Source organism: Copadichromis virginalis, linkage group LG7, assembly GCF_057382275.1.
Source record: "Copadichromis virginalis isolate Kocher_CV1m ecotype Utaka linkage group LG7, C_Virginalis_male_GT1.1, whole genome shotgun sequence".
NCBI classification, from domain to species: Eukaryota; Metazoa; Chordata; class Actinopteri; order Cichliformes; family Cichlidae; genus Copadichromis; species Copadichromis virginalis.
This window is the reverse complement of record NC_140624.1, coordinates 10,833,627-10,848,715: the sequence shown is the minus strand read 5'-3', so window position 1 is coordinate 10,848,715 and position 15,089 is coordinate 10,833,627. Positions and strand designations below refer to the sequence as shown.

Below are 15,089 nucleotides of genomic sequence, written 5' to 3'. Positions count from 1 at the left end.
GAAGGATGTATATGTACAGCAGAGAGCGAGAGTGAGTCATTCTGGGCGAACCAATACCTCAAAACAAACACTGCCGCAAGTTCCCAGTTTAACTGTACCGTCTTCCACGTAGTTTGAGCTCTTATCAGCACAGCTTCTCTGAATGGATTTTTACCAATACAGCTGCTTGTCATTCTGTCAGCACTGTCAGTGTAAAAGGACTCAGGTTGTTTGTATTTGCTGTTCTTTCTTACCAGCTGAAGAATAAAAACGTGCAATTCGCAGACATACATCAGTATTAAAAAGAAGGCAGAAGCGGTGTTAGAGGGAGTGTATTATCAGACATAGAGATGTAGGAAAGTCACAGAGGGATTCACACCTTCTTTCTCATCTGCTGTCCTCTGCTTTTCCCTGCTTTTCTCTCCTCTGCCCCCAAACCCACTCCAGAGCATTTGTCAGCTTCCCGTGTGTGTAAATCTGCATATCCTTCCTATCTCTCACTGTATGTACTCTATAATGGAGTGGGATCATCGGTGCCAAGTGGAGGATGCAACTGCAATTGCTTTGACTGTTTCTTCAGTCTCTATCTTATACTCGCTCTTCTTCTCAGACAGAAATGCTCCACTTTGATTTGTAGCAGAAATGAAGATGGGGAATTTCAAAGAGAATTCTCTTCTTCTGCTGACGCATGCCGTCCCACTCCGGAATTGCCTCGGTGCTCACTTGTTCTCTCCCTCCTTCTTTCCCTATCTCTTTTTCTGTCTTACGCTCTCTTACCTTACCCCAAACTCTCTTTTCTCATTTTAGTCTGCCTGTCACTCTTATCTGTAAGCTCCCTCCCCCCCTCCCCTCATAGGCGATGCCATTTTCTCATCCTCCATCCATCCTTGCTGCTCTCTCTCCCCAGCGTCCCATGGCAAATCTGCCGTGTTAGTGTTGTTTGTCTGGCTGTTTTGATGTCTGCTCCTGGTCACGGTTGGTGGAGGAATAAGCACCTCTAAACCTGTGTCAGTCCCTGAGACACAGCAGTTTATTTATAACGCTTCCTTTGTACGCCATCTGTCAGTCAAGCCAATCCTCTGTCTCTTCACTCCCAACTCTACAGAGACTGACAGACAGACAGGCAGCCTGCTATAGGAGCTATTATAACACACACAATCTCATTAGTGCAAGAGAGAAGAATATGGCTGACGGATTAACTGAAGCTCTCATTCCTCAAAGAAACTTTCAAGTGTCGTATCAATTACGCATGGGTAATAGGTGTCAATGGCAAGCTGGCTCTGACAATACATAGCAATTAAGTGGATTTGTTTCAGTACTTTTTATGTTCGTGGCTGCTTTGGCTGAGGAGAAGGACAACATCCCTGTATTGTTTCACAGAGGACTGTTAACTAGGGACTGAAAATTCCCATCGTTGTCCTACTGTCTTTCCACCAGCTTCCCCTCCAACATTTACTTCTTATTCTTCATAAAACTTCAACACCTTATCGCTCTTCATTCTGTTTGCCGTGCTATAGCTCTCTTACCTGCAAAGCTGACATTAAGGATGTAATCCCTGTAGAGTCTGCGCCCATCCAAGGCCTTCATGCTGTCACACAGCTTGGTGGTGTTAAAGCACAAGCTACGTTGCATGTTATGTAGGGCGTAAGCCATTGCATACACGGCATTCACCACAAACATGATCTTGGACTCGGGTTCAAAGTTATTCTTGTCCATCGACAAGTCCTTGTCACATGGTGGGGGAGGCGTCTCTCCCAAGCCCACTCCGCCTCCTCCCCCAAAAGAGCACTGAAACCGCTGCTCCCAGAACTCCTTGAACCAGGGATTCCGATGATTTTTGACAGGGTTCAGACTAAGGAAGTAGCGGTTGAATTCTGGTATGGGATTGGCTGCCAATTCAAGCGTGATGGCTCCTTCAGCTGTGACCTCATTTCCCTTGACAATGCTTTCCTGCGCACCCCAGCCGTCGCTGGCCACCCATATGAAGGAGGTGTTGAGCCTGGCAGCAGCTGCCAGCAGCTCTCTGGCATCGTCACTTCGCAGGAAAAGAACAGCCACACGGGCGTTTGGCTTCTGGAGGAGCTGACGGATCACAGCTTCATAGGACTTCTTCGCGTTAGACCGTCCCACCTGGACAAAGAAGAGACATGCTGCAATTTAATGACAGACATACTGTACATGCTCCTCCTCCTTATGTTCCCTATTCGTAATTATTTATCACATAAATCATAGGCGGAAATGTGACAAAAAAAGATATGTCTCACAGTCTCATACCAACATGTATTTCTGTAGCAAATTAGATGAATAATGTGACTGTGAAAGCACCCAGAATGAGTTCTTGGAGATAAGCTTTCATTTTCTGGTTCACGACTGATAACAACAGTGTGATATTAAACCCTATTTGGTGTAGGACGAGATAAGACGTAAAGACAAACTTTTATAAGCGGACAAATTTAGCACTTTGCTTATTGTTGCTGGTGCAGCCGTAGGCCATACATCAGGGTGACATTCCACATGGAAGTTTTGGCTTTGTTTGTTTTGTTTAGCTTTTCTTTCTGTTTGCTTCTTATAGCCATGTGGATTTGACAACAGAAATGTGCAAATGAATTCTTTTTCCTACCTTCTCTGAAGTGGCAATACAGATGTTTCTCATGCGTGCCTCTTGTTCAAAAGCCTCGATACCAGTTTCCCCGTAATCACCCTCGGATGCGACGGTGGACACATAGGTCCAGTTGAAAAACCGCAGGATCTCAGCCATGGCTTTGGCCTGGTAGAAATCAGGGGGCACAGTGCGGGCAAAGTAATCGTACCGCGTCTTGTCGCTGAGTTTGGCACTTGTTGAAGCGTAGCTTATCTGAGGGATCTGGAAGAGCCTGAGAAGATTGGCAACCTGAGGGAACACATAAATCAGGTGGAATAATTCTGAGCCTGCTGTTGTAAAATTAAGTTATCGCAACTGCTTTAAAATTAGAGTCTTGACATTGATTGATTGATATCTTTTTTTTTACTGGATTTTCATAGCCCATGCTCCTATGACATGATGAAATATATTTTAATATTTTAACTTTAATATTTTGCTGCAGATAACACCGTAAAGTTATTGAGAAGAGCCAGGGATAAAGGAGCAAAAGGAGATTTCCCATAATTTTTTGTAAATTATATTTTTAATGTTATGTATCCAGAGCTGAATTAGAATTGACTGATTATACTCTTATGGATCAGTGTGAATACAATCTAATAAGTCTGAATTTTATTAAAATATTCTCTATGAACTTGATGATTTTTTTAGGTGATAGTATAAAAAGTATTTTCTTTAGGAATGATTTGACACTTAGACTGAATGTAGTCAATGTCTGAAAGGTAGAGTAAAAAAATTAAGGGCCAAAACATGTCAAACTTAACATTTATAGTAACTTTTATTAGTTTCTGTCATGAATATATGTATATATATTAGGGGTGCAACGATACACAAAATTCACGGTTCGGTTCGGTTCGATACTTTGGTGTCACGGTTTGATATTTTTCTGATACAAAAAAAAATGTTCATGCCTTTTTAATTTGTCGTTTATTAAATTTTCACGGCACATTCCGCACCACATCTCTGTGCGTTCATCATTTGTTTGAAGCCAGCTCACCTCCTGCAACTACTTTTCCGAGGATACGTGCTTCTTTTGTGGTTCGGACTCCTTCTGACATTTCTTTGGAGGTGGAGGAACATTACAGTAATTGCTTAAAGGAGCTTCTTCGACATCTTTAAGAGTTCTAAACAAATGTCTGTCCTCCTCCTGAAATAAGGAGGTCAGGGTGAAGAAGTGACAGCCAAAGAAAAGCTTACCACAAAACGGAAAAGTTATGACAAATCAGGCTATAAGGCAAAAATAAAGTGCAGCTTTATGGTTTCATGGACTGTGGCTGCAATATGACAAGCGAAATAACCAGGGCTGCACATAAGTGGTCCGCAGGTGCGCATTCGCTGTCAAAATAAAAAACGGGCACAAGATAAGAAGTTGCAATGCGTGTTTGCATACATAAGATTTTCAGGAGGAGGACAGACATTTGTTTAGAACTCTTAAAGATGTCGAAGAAGCTCCTTTAAGCAATTACTGTGATGTTCCTCCACCTCCAAAGAAATGTCAGAAGGAGTCCGAACCACAAAAGAAGCACGTATTCTCGGAAAAGTAGTTGCAGGAGGTGAGCTGGCTTCAAACAAATGATGAACGCACAGAGATGTGGTGCGGAATGTGCCGTGAAAATTTAATAAATGACAAATTAAAAAGGCATGAAAATTTTTTTTGTACCGAAAAAATATCAAACCGTGACACCAAAGTATCGAACCGAACCGTGAATTTGGTGTATTGTTGCACCCCTAATATATATATATATATATATATATATATATATACATATATATGTATGTGTGTATATATATATATATATATATATATATATATATATATATATATATGGCAAATTGAACCTCCCCCACCCTCATTCAGATCTGGCGTTTGGAATTATTTTGGTTTTCATGTGACGTATGACCCTGAAGGTAAGCGCTCATGGACTAAAGTAAAACAGTATGTTGGATGTGCCACGCAATGCTCAATTACATGGGTGGGAGCTAGTGTGTTAGCGCAGTTAGCTCGTTAAGTGTTGGCCGTCTAACGGAGATTTGCCGTGTTGTGGCGTTAAGGTCATTTTAACAAGGTTAACCTGAAAGCACTAGTGGGAACACAACGAATATGACTGCACATTTACGCCAACATCATCCTAGTGCAAAGACAAAAACAACAAGCATGCATGTTACAAACTTTACCCGAGTCATTTAGACAGCCGTTAGCACAGGATTCGCCTTATGGGGACCTGATATGTTTAATATGCTGCTGAGAATATAGCCCAGAAGAAGCGTATAGTATAGCTTTTATTTTGGAAAGAGCCATTTCTCTGTAATAAACTCTCTTTTCCAAAGATGAGTGATTCCTCAATCAGATACAGGGCTCGCAAAATCGCTAGCCCGACGTCCTGGGGCTAGAGATTTTTCCAGTCGGGCTACCAAAATCTATCTCTGCCCTGCCCGTCGGCCTATCGTAGGAAGGAAAAATATATGTCAATGCTTTTGCATTCTTTCGGAAATGTAGCTGGGTAATTATGTCATTGGCATCGGTGAGCCACTGTCAATATGTGACATATTGAAATCGCGTTCGAATTTGCGCTTGTTTTTTGCTTTCACTTTGCAATTGCGTGAACTGTGTATAGAGAGCGACAGCACTGATTGGTGAGTGATGATAATTTGCGCACCAATTCCTCTGACATCGTCTTATTAATCGTTAGCTTACTACGCAAACATGACAAGTGAAATCTCCCGCAGCAAGCTTAAACATGTGAGAGGTTGATCGCGCAGAGAATCGCTGAGCTTATGTGAGTGCGTGTGTAAAAGCAGCAGGATTTATATTTCAATTCTGCTGAGCCAAATAAGACAGGTCAGGGTGAAGAAGTGACAGCCAAAGAAAAGCTTACCACAAAACGGAAAAGTTATGACAAATCTGACTATAAGGCAAAAAGAAAGTGCAGCTTTATGGTTTCATGGACAAAATAATTTCTGTGGCTGCGATATGATGAGCTAAATAACCAGGGGTGCACATAAGTGGTCCGCAGGTGCGCATTCGCTGTCAAAATAAAAAACACGCACAAGGGTTAGGGTTAAATTTAAAAATTGTACTTTTGAGTTAAAATATATATTTCTAAAATGAAATGGTACACAGAGGACCTCATGTTTTACTCCATGACTATGAGGTGTCCAGGTCCTGTGGCTGTAAAAAAAAGCCCAAATCATCACTCCTCCACCACCGTGCTTGACAGTTGGTATGAGGCGTTTATGCTGATGTGCTGTGTTTGTTTTTTCCATTTAGCAAACTTAAGCTGTGTTGCCATAGCCATTTTAGAAAGCAGAGGTATAGATTAAAGATGTGGTTACATTTGATGGTGCTCAGTTAATCAGGTGTATTTGATAAGCACCACTTGGCTGCTACTTACACGTTTAATTCGTATGGAAGCAGAACTTCCACAGGAAGGTGTGTTTTGCTTTTCACAGGACAAACAGCGGATAAAATGAAGGGCTGTACCAAGGCTTGGCAGAAGAAAGGGAATGGTAAAGTTAAAACAAAGTGGAACTGAGAATCAGCACAAGGAATGTTTATGGGGTTGAAATATATAAAAACGATAGCATCAGTTTGAAACTGCTAAAGCTTCTTGCGCTTAGTTATTTAAAGTTGGTGTAAGTGTTTATCTGTTTCAAGTGATCTTTAACCTTTGACTGCAAGGCACTTAATCAAATATTTTTAATAAAAGCTGAGAAAAGATTTTTTTTTTCCATATGGAAAATGGCAACATATATTGAAGATCTCTGCTTGTAGAAGTTGCTTCTTGCGTAACATGAAAATAAAAGAAAACACAGCAAGTACATATGCACATGGTGAATCATTTATTAGTGACGGGTGCCTGAGCTCTAGTAGCGTCTATATTGCATTCCCTTTTACTATTGATTGGGCTATGGTCATGTTCTGTTTATTGCAGTTTCAATCACAGGTGTCACACAAACAGTAGAGATACGACTGGAAGACATCCTCGCGCTCACAAAGGCATGTAAACATACACAATCAAACATGCACAGGCACCCACAAATAAACACAAACTACACAGCCATTCTGTTCCCGCCTCAGTTTAATCCTGTTAGAGTGCATCAGTCTGTGCTTTTCTATATTTCATTCATAGCTCAGCTGATGAGCTGTTTTGACAACATGTCAGAATCTCATTAGACTAATAATGCAGAAGATTAGAGCACACGCTCACATACATACACCGATGTGCGCCAGAACAGGCCGACACTTACGCCAACACCTGCGCTGACATACACAAGCACGCACGCACTGATGGCTGCTTATAGTTCTGCAGGCAGGTTTTATGGGTTTAAGATGGCACTAGACTTAAATGTCACGGAAGGTCACGCTGCAAAATGTAACCGCATTGCTCCATTACCTGCCACTGAACAATGACCAGCTACCTAAGAGGGCTGTGTGTAGGGACACGGGGAGTTTACTCTGTTAGCGAAAGCTGCCTTCTTCCCTTGTGAGAGAGAGAGGGAAGGGAGAAATGCATAGGAATGGGCTGGATGTGGATATGGAAAGAAATGAAAGTAAAGGACGGAAAAAATGGTGCAGAGGAGGGGTTCTGTGGGTTTTCTCCTCGGAATGCAAGTCACACACATGCACACACAGAGACATATACACAGAGACATGAATGAGTAGAGGGGAGGAATCATGCTCGCTAAGTAAATGCCTTCAAGGCACTGGAGTTTAGTTGTGCATGGTTAAACATAAAATAATTCCCTATTACTTCATTTGGAAGCCACAGACAGACTGGCCAAGTACAAAGGCATGAAGGAGTAGCTAGATTAGCTTCACTGGCATTAGATCACAAAACAGCACACAGTTCAGGTCTTGTAAACACGGTTGCTGTTTAGATAAAAAAAAACCCCAAAACAAAACGATAAAAAAAACCCAGCAACAAAGGCCAACAAAAACGAGCCGCAAGAAAACAAAGCATAATTATGTCTGATGAAGGACAAGAGGCAGTGCAGATGTGTTAACAATGGCTGCCCCAGGAAGGAGGAGGAGGAAAAGAAGGGGGCTGAGGTCAGCATACACTGAGATCTCCCCAAATAGCCGGGAGGGATGCCTCAGAATGCATATAAATATGGAGGGAAAAAAAGGGAAGCAGGAAGTTATGAGAAGTGAGAGAGCAAAGATTTAGAGGAGAAAAAAAAGCAATATATAAAACGGAAGAGAGAGAAAAAGACAGGGCAGGGTGAGAAAGAAAAGACAGAGAGACAGTTTCAGAGATTAGGGATTTAAGGACTGATAGGAGGAGGCTTTTGTGCAGTCACAGAGGAGTAAGGGAGAAGGAGGTTTTATGCTAAACTATGCAAATTACATAGTTCTATGACAAGAGCTACACGGGCTGGGAAAACACACAAGAGCACACCGATGTAGCTTGATTCTAAGAAATAGACATACACATACATACACAGTCACATAAATATGAAAACAGCAGAAATGGAAAATGTCACTTTAACCCTTGGCCACGGGAGAATAAGCAAAAACTTAATGAGAAAGTTAAAAGTAGATGATCACAGTGATTGTTGTTTGTATAACTACTTCTGTACTTTTGTTACCTGTATAGAGACACTGCTAAAAGATCCTCCTATGACTCCTGCGATTGCAAGCGGGCTGTCGTCCTGCAAAGCATATGATCCATCGGGACAGATGAACTCTGTGTCGTCCACCTTGGTGAGAGAGGCTCTTACGAACTCCAGAGCCTGGGCAACACAGAGACACAGATATTTTAGAACAAGTGTAATGGATCATGTAGGGTACAATATGGTCTATGTTTTCTATTAATTCTTAATCAGCCTTTGAAGTATTTTTGCTGTAATGAATGTGCTACATAAATAAAAGTTGAAAACGTTGAGGTTATTTTTTAATGCAAAGTTTCTCTCTTCTCTAAGGACAATGAAAATCTATTGCTTCACACATGAGGTTGATTCATTTCAGTACAGGGTCCAAATTGTAAATTAACTCATACGAGACCAAGGCAGATTATACTGTATTTAAACTGCTGTGGGAAACAAGTTATAAATCCACAACCTGTTTAGAGAAACCAGATGTCAACAATTCAAGGTTTATGCAATCAGTCACAGAGCTCATTGCGTAAGATCACTAGATGCATCATACCTAAATAGCTCAGCAATAAGAAGATTTTTTGGAAGATAACAATCCTTGAGGGGAAAGTGCCATCCTTTCTTTTTATCTGGCTCATTTCCCCCATCGAAAATAGCTTCAATCTATCTTTCTCATCACGGATTTGCTGTTATCATTCAAGGCAATATCCTTTTTCCTTTGTGAATAAAATAGAATTTTGAGGTACATTTACTTCACCTGAATATTACCTTTTAATGAGAGCCTATAGTTTTACTCGATTTAAAATGGAAACGTTGCACATTTAACTTCTGAGGCCAAAAATTACTTAGATGAGCAACTTTTTAAAGACAAAATATAGCAAAAGTTCAAGTCGCCCAGGAGCACAAAACAACTAATTAGATTTTAACTGTGCTGTACCTAAAACGTTACATCAGCATTCACATGGATTATCCCGATATTTCACCAATATGCTTTTGTGGGGATTTGATTACTTTCAGTGCTGTCATGTGTTTACCTTTAATGTCCTTTAAACTGACTTTGACTTACATATGTAAGATATGATTATGATGCGACCTAATTTTGTGGTAGTGAGACTAAATTTTAGGTGTGTGGGAAAACTACCATATGGCAGAAAATTACATTTGTACACTGTCTAGATTCATCATCTGCCATTGATGCACAATGGCAATCTTCACCCACCTGTTCAAGTGCATAGGTATCTCTGGAGCAGGTATCAAGAATGTGGACCCCTAGGGAGACCCCTGGTAGCAAAGCTTTGTCCGAGTTGATTCTGTCTATGGCAAACAGCATGGCCTCCAGCCTCTGGATCCCTCTGTCCTCATTAACACGGCCACATTCCTCCATGCCAGCTCCTTTTTCATGCACTGGAAACAGGCCGCCGAGCACCAGGTCACCCTCGATGCGGATCTCCCGACGTGACTGGGGTGGGTCTGAGAGCAAAACGCCTTGACACATCATGACCAAAACAAGAAAGGGAATGCGGGCCACCATGTTGTGCTCAGAGAGGATTGTCAGAACGCAAGAACAGGTGTGACAGAGAGCGAGACAGAGGGAAGCGAAGGGCTAAGGGTTAAGGTTAGGGGTGAGGGGTTACAAGTGAAGTGGACAGTGCTCAGTGGGGTTGAGTCAGGCAGCGGCCGTGGATTCTTGGGTTGTTTTGTGGCCCATGAAACGGTCAGGGAGAACTGAACTGGACCACACATGGAGGGGCACACCATCTGGGCATCAGTTCTGCTTGCAGAAGAAGGGAGAAGAGAGGAGGAGAAAAGAGAGGAGGGAAGAAGAGTGGGATATAAGTTTGTCAGTCCACATGCCACAGGGCAAATCTAAAAGCTGAAATACTTTTTGTGGTACAATGAAGTAGAAAGACAGCAAAGTAGACATTTTAGTGGAGTTTGGGGACACTGCTAACAAGGGCTCAGTCATTTCTGCTTTACAGGCAAAGCAAGGCCATGACTAACAGGGATATGGAATTGTTTGGAGATTTTACCCCACTCTTCTCCAACCTCCTCCTCCCTTACATCACCCGGTAAACTTTCTTATTGTAAGTGTGCACATGTGTGCGCGCGCGTATGTGTGTGTGTGTGGGGTGTCTGCTCCTGGTTGTATCAGGATAAGCCAGCTTAGATGGCTGGTTGATACACGAGCCAAGTCTTCTCATGCCACAGATCAGAAAAGCTTCTCTAATCTCATCTCTGTTCCAGCAATTCTCCGCTTGTCCATGAGTTTATACCCCTAAGTATATGTGTGCATGTGTGTGCGTGTGTGTGTTATCAGATTTATTGCTCCCCCTCTCCCTTGCATAATTACAGAGTGAGGGCTGAATGCATTTTACCATGAAAGAAGCTGTCTGACAACAATGAGGCCAACAACAGCTGATGCTACTTACTCAGCTTACGACTCAATTAAAGCTGTGTTTTGACTGTTTTCTTCACTAATGTGCTCCACCTCCATTTTTGTCAAAGCCGGCCTAAAATATATGAAATATATCAGCTAAATGTTAAAGACGGTACTCTACAGATTTTGCAGTTTACACGTTTGGACAGTACAACCCATGTGAGTATAAAGGTAAGAAATATACAAGAGCTTCTGTAGCTCTGGAGGGGTTTTGTCCTGTAAAAATACTTTAGCTTTAGCAGCATCCATGCATTGCAAGCTGAAGTGCAGAGCTGTGGGAATTTGCAAGGCAAATAATCTGTTGGGAGTCATTAAGGTTAGTGTACTGAGATCAGTATTTTAACAAGTAAAGAAACGGCACCTAGATATATTATGTGTACTATTACAATGCATCACTATGCCCTTTGCATTTAGAACAGGTATTGATAAGGTATCTTGTCATCTTAAATCTTAGTATGTAATAATGTATGCCAAGTGTGCTGTAATAGAGCAAATCAACTTCCCTACAGCTAGGCAATGTCTCTAGCTTTTTTAGGGATCATCAGAATATATGGAGTTAGGGAGCTGACAATTAAGGAACTGTTCGTTCCACAATAAAAAACACTGTTTGTAACTCATCATCAATTTTTGCTTACCAACCTCCCTCGGGTGTGTGGGAAAGCAATTTTTTTCCAGCAAATGTCCAAAACAACATATTTTATGTTTCAAGATCAAGTGAAAAAGCTCATACAGTAGCCATTGTGATAGGAAAAACGGCAGGTGGCACTGACTTGGTAGGTCAGCAAAACCTTTACCACAGTTTACAGTTAGTTAATAGTCAGTGTTGTTTCTTTTAACCACAACAAAACACATTAAGTTGCTGATGAATTGCTTTTGTTTCTAAATCTTTATGGCAGATGTTGTCACATGTCACCAGTACAAAATGATGTATGATATCAGAAGTATAGAGAACACTGAATTCTATCAAAAGTGAAAGGCCTTTACAATTATTGGATGGATTTCCCTAGTGCTAGTAGAAATTAACTAGTGCTTCTCCCTTTGAGGTTGACATTTTTGGAAAATGAATAGTCTGAACTAGTGGATTAATTGATATAAAATTTCACAATGTAATGTTCTTTTTTTATTTTTTCCAGAGGAAGCACTATGATACCTTTGATTAGTATTTAATCTACTTAACAAATGTTCATATGACAAACACTCAAAAGTAACTTGTTTAGTATGGTATAGAACTCCTAAACATCAGCATGCTGGTTTTAAAATAACAACACACAGCCATGCTGCTGGAGGAATCCAACAGGGTGGGAGGAGGTTGTGGGATGCTCTCACTCACTTGTTTTCATTTCATATGTCACTGCTATTCCACAAAACGAATGGCTGATTTCATGCCAACATGCAGTGCTCAAGGAAAAAGGGGACTGAACCTCACATCTGAACCAGTTCTCAAAGGATACAAAGAGCCTTTGTGTGTTCTGTTCTGTTCAGGGTTCTTTACTGACAGGTCACTGTCTGCTTAATTTAACTAGTCTTGTACTATGGCCTTCCACTTCTGAAACAGCTTAAGAAAAAGGCGCAGGTTATTCTACCTCTAAGATAATCCCCTTTGTGAGATGTTGCTGCAGAGGCACTGAATGATCTGTATGGAGCCATTGTCACACAGGAGATATTCTGACTTCTGTAACTTAAAATCTGTGCTACCAGAACTTTTTCTGCATTTCACCTGCATAACCAGAGGCAAAAACCTCGCCTTACTTTGGGAAATCCAACTACCTGTCAGTGCTCTTGCTTCATGCCTGCAAGCAGAAAGTGAAATGCTTGCAGCCGACTGTGAGGACAATGCCAAGGCCACATTAAAGCAGCATGGGCCCCAGGGCTACAATTTTTTCAAAGTTAGTGGAATGGTCAGTGACTATCTTAAATTCTTTGTGAATATCCATATTCCAGTGCTACTCGTTCTTACCCAACAACAGCATTTGATACGTGTGCAAATGTATGTGTGTGTGTGTGTGTATTTGGACAGAATTTACCACTAATTTTAAATCAAGAAACAAGAAACATTACCAAATATCCAGGTCTATCAAAACCTAGTGTAGCTATCAACATCTGTGCCTCTCTCCCAGATGAGTTGAGCAATTTTTATACTAATTTTAACGCTCACAACAAGCACCCCAGAGCCCACCCAATGGGGCTGGTCTACAGGTGACAGAAACAGATCTTAAAACTTCTCAAAGGATTAGGACTCAGATTTTCTTGCATTGCTGCTATCCTCCACACATTATTTATTATGTTATTTACCTACTGTTCCAGGTGATGCTATATCATTTCCTTGCACACTGCTTTAGTACACCTTGAAATCAAAAATACATAAATTACATTTCTGTTTATTGATTACAGATTTGCTTTCAATACAATTTTCTGGGAAGCAGTTCCTAGACTGTGAGAATAGGTAAACCATTCTCATCTACAATGCATGCCTTAGGGCTGCTTTCTGAGTCCCCTAGAGTACAGTCTGTTTACACAGAAATGTGTTGCCAAATATGACAACAACAGAATCATAAAATTTGCAGATGACGCCACAGAGATGAGACTAATAAGCAACAGTGGTGAGAGGCACTATAGAGAGCAAGTGGAAGACCTAACCATATAGCGTAAAGAGAAAAACCTCTCCCCAAATATCAATAAAACAAAAGAAATCATTTAGAAAGATCAAAGAAAATCATATTCTTATTTCCATCAGTTGGTCATCTCTTGTGGACAGTTTTAGATTTCTAGGTTTACACATCACAGACACCCTCACATTGTTGCTCCACATTAACTGCATTCAATAAGGCACAGCAGAGATTGTATTCCGAGGGTTTCAAGAATTTTGGCATGAGTATCTTGTGTACTTTTAATGGAGTGCCATCGGGAGTGTCTTGACAGGCTTATTCGTAGTGTGGTTTGGCAAACTGACAGCTTAGGATGGCTGCCTGAAAGAACCACAAAGTTAGTAGCAAGAATGGTTTGGTCTAACTTCATAATGATTAGACCAAACAAACAGATCCAAACCTTACCACCAGCAGTGCATTTTATGTTTTTGTACTATCTTGCCCATTGCCTGTGTCCTTTGTCTTAAGGCAGTCAGGCCATAAAAATGTGATTGTGTGACTAATTTGAATGAAAATAATGTTGACCTTGAACTTTCTAACAGATTGAAATGATACTGTTTCGCTATCTCGCAACGATGTTATTTAGTCGTCCCAGTATTCCAAGTATCATCTGTAAGATGAATAGTTTTTTGCTACTGCCAAATCTTTCGGCCAATCCTTAAACATCATGAACAAGAAACATGATTAATTCACAAACCAGTTTTATTTAGATGATCAAGCATACCCTGGGAGTGGGTATAGGTTTGTGTAGCGCCGTACGATCCAAGCATAGTCGCTCCACTGCGGCCTTCTTTTTGCATGGATAGCATGCATTCTACGGGCATCGTGTTTAGTAAGTCTTCAGCTGTCAGACTGTCATGGCAGCAAGAACAGCAAAGGATTACAGCGAAGGTGTTTACAAAATGACGCTAGCAAATTTAGGCTTTATTTAAATGATGGAGGTAGCTTCTGGGTCTGAAGTCTGCATTTTTTTCTAATATCCAGTCTTGGGGGATATTACAAATCTGTGCTAGTGTAAGCGCCTGTATATTTGAGGTCCGCTGGTTTATTGACTAATGCTGGTGCATTCTGATAGGTTCTAACAGTATAGGCACATGGGAACAAGGTCACTGCAAATGTTAGCTGCTCTATTTATTAAGACCTAGCATGTGTAAGTTAGCAATAATGCATGCAAGAGTAGGCTAATGAGACAAAACTTGTCCTGCTTTTAGGAGGCTGGTCTAGCGGCTTGTGTTTTATATCAGATATTTTTTTAACTTCATTTGAGAGGGGCTTGAATTTATATTTTGCATCAGAGCACTTTAATCTTCCCAAGACCCATGTGAAACAATACTACACATCAGTAAAAAGAAATTATGCTTACTTGGTTACTTACTTACTTACTAGCTAAATGCAAATTACTTTGAAGGGATAATCAATGTATGCTTTTTATGATGATTTATGGCTAAAACACCTAAAAAAATACTTAGAAAGTTATTTCAACAAACCTAGATCCTTGTGAAGAATCTTAAAAAGCATACATTGTCCCAGAACAAGCTGGCAGTTTATGATTGCATAATGCAAGTGTTGCAGAAGGTACGACCTCAAGAAGACTTCCCTGGAATTCTTCAATTGAACAAAAAGACCGATTTGTTCACTTAAAAATGTGTAAAGTGTTTAAAGTAACAGATAATTTGCTCATGGACACATAAAGGTATCAACAGGATACAGGTTACAGGATTCTTGATGTGTTGGTAGCACAATTTGGAAATACAAGACTGTCAAAAAAACCTTACATGCCTTAAATAAATTACAC

General features: G+C 40.8%; 1 protein-coding gene across 3 annotated transcripts in view; it reads right to left on the bottom strand.

The window, feature by feature from the left end:
- The window catches only part of grm3 (glutamate receptor, metabotropic 3), a 41,425-nt gene that overhangs the window by 13,118 nt on the left and 13,218 nt on the right, over window positions 1-15,089 (bottom strand). For all 3 annotated transcript variants that reach the window (XM_085461664.1, XM_085461663.1, XM_085461665.1), the window contains 4 exons: window positions 9,432-9,983; window positions 8,207-8,350; window positions 2,600-2,869; window positions 1,506-2,109 (listed from right to left, as the gene is read on the bottom strand). In XM_085461664.1, the coding sequence (XP_085317790.1) occupies window positions 1,506-2,109; window positions 2,600-2,869; window positions 8,207-8,350; window positions 9,432-9,743 (1,330 nt within the window). In that variant the 5' untranslated portion in view covers window positions 9,744-9,983. The remainder of the gene's footprint in view (window positions 1-1,505; window positions 2,110-2,599; window positions 2,870-8,206; window positions 8,351-9,431; window positions 9,984-15,089) is intronic.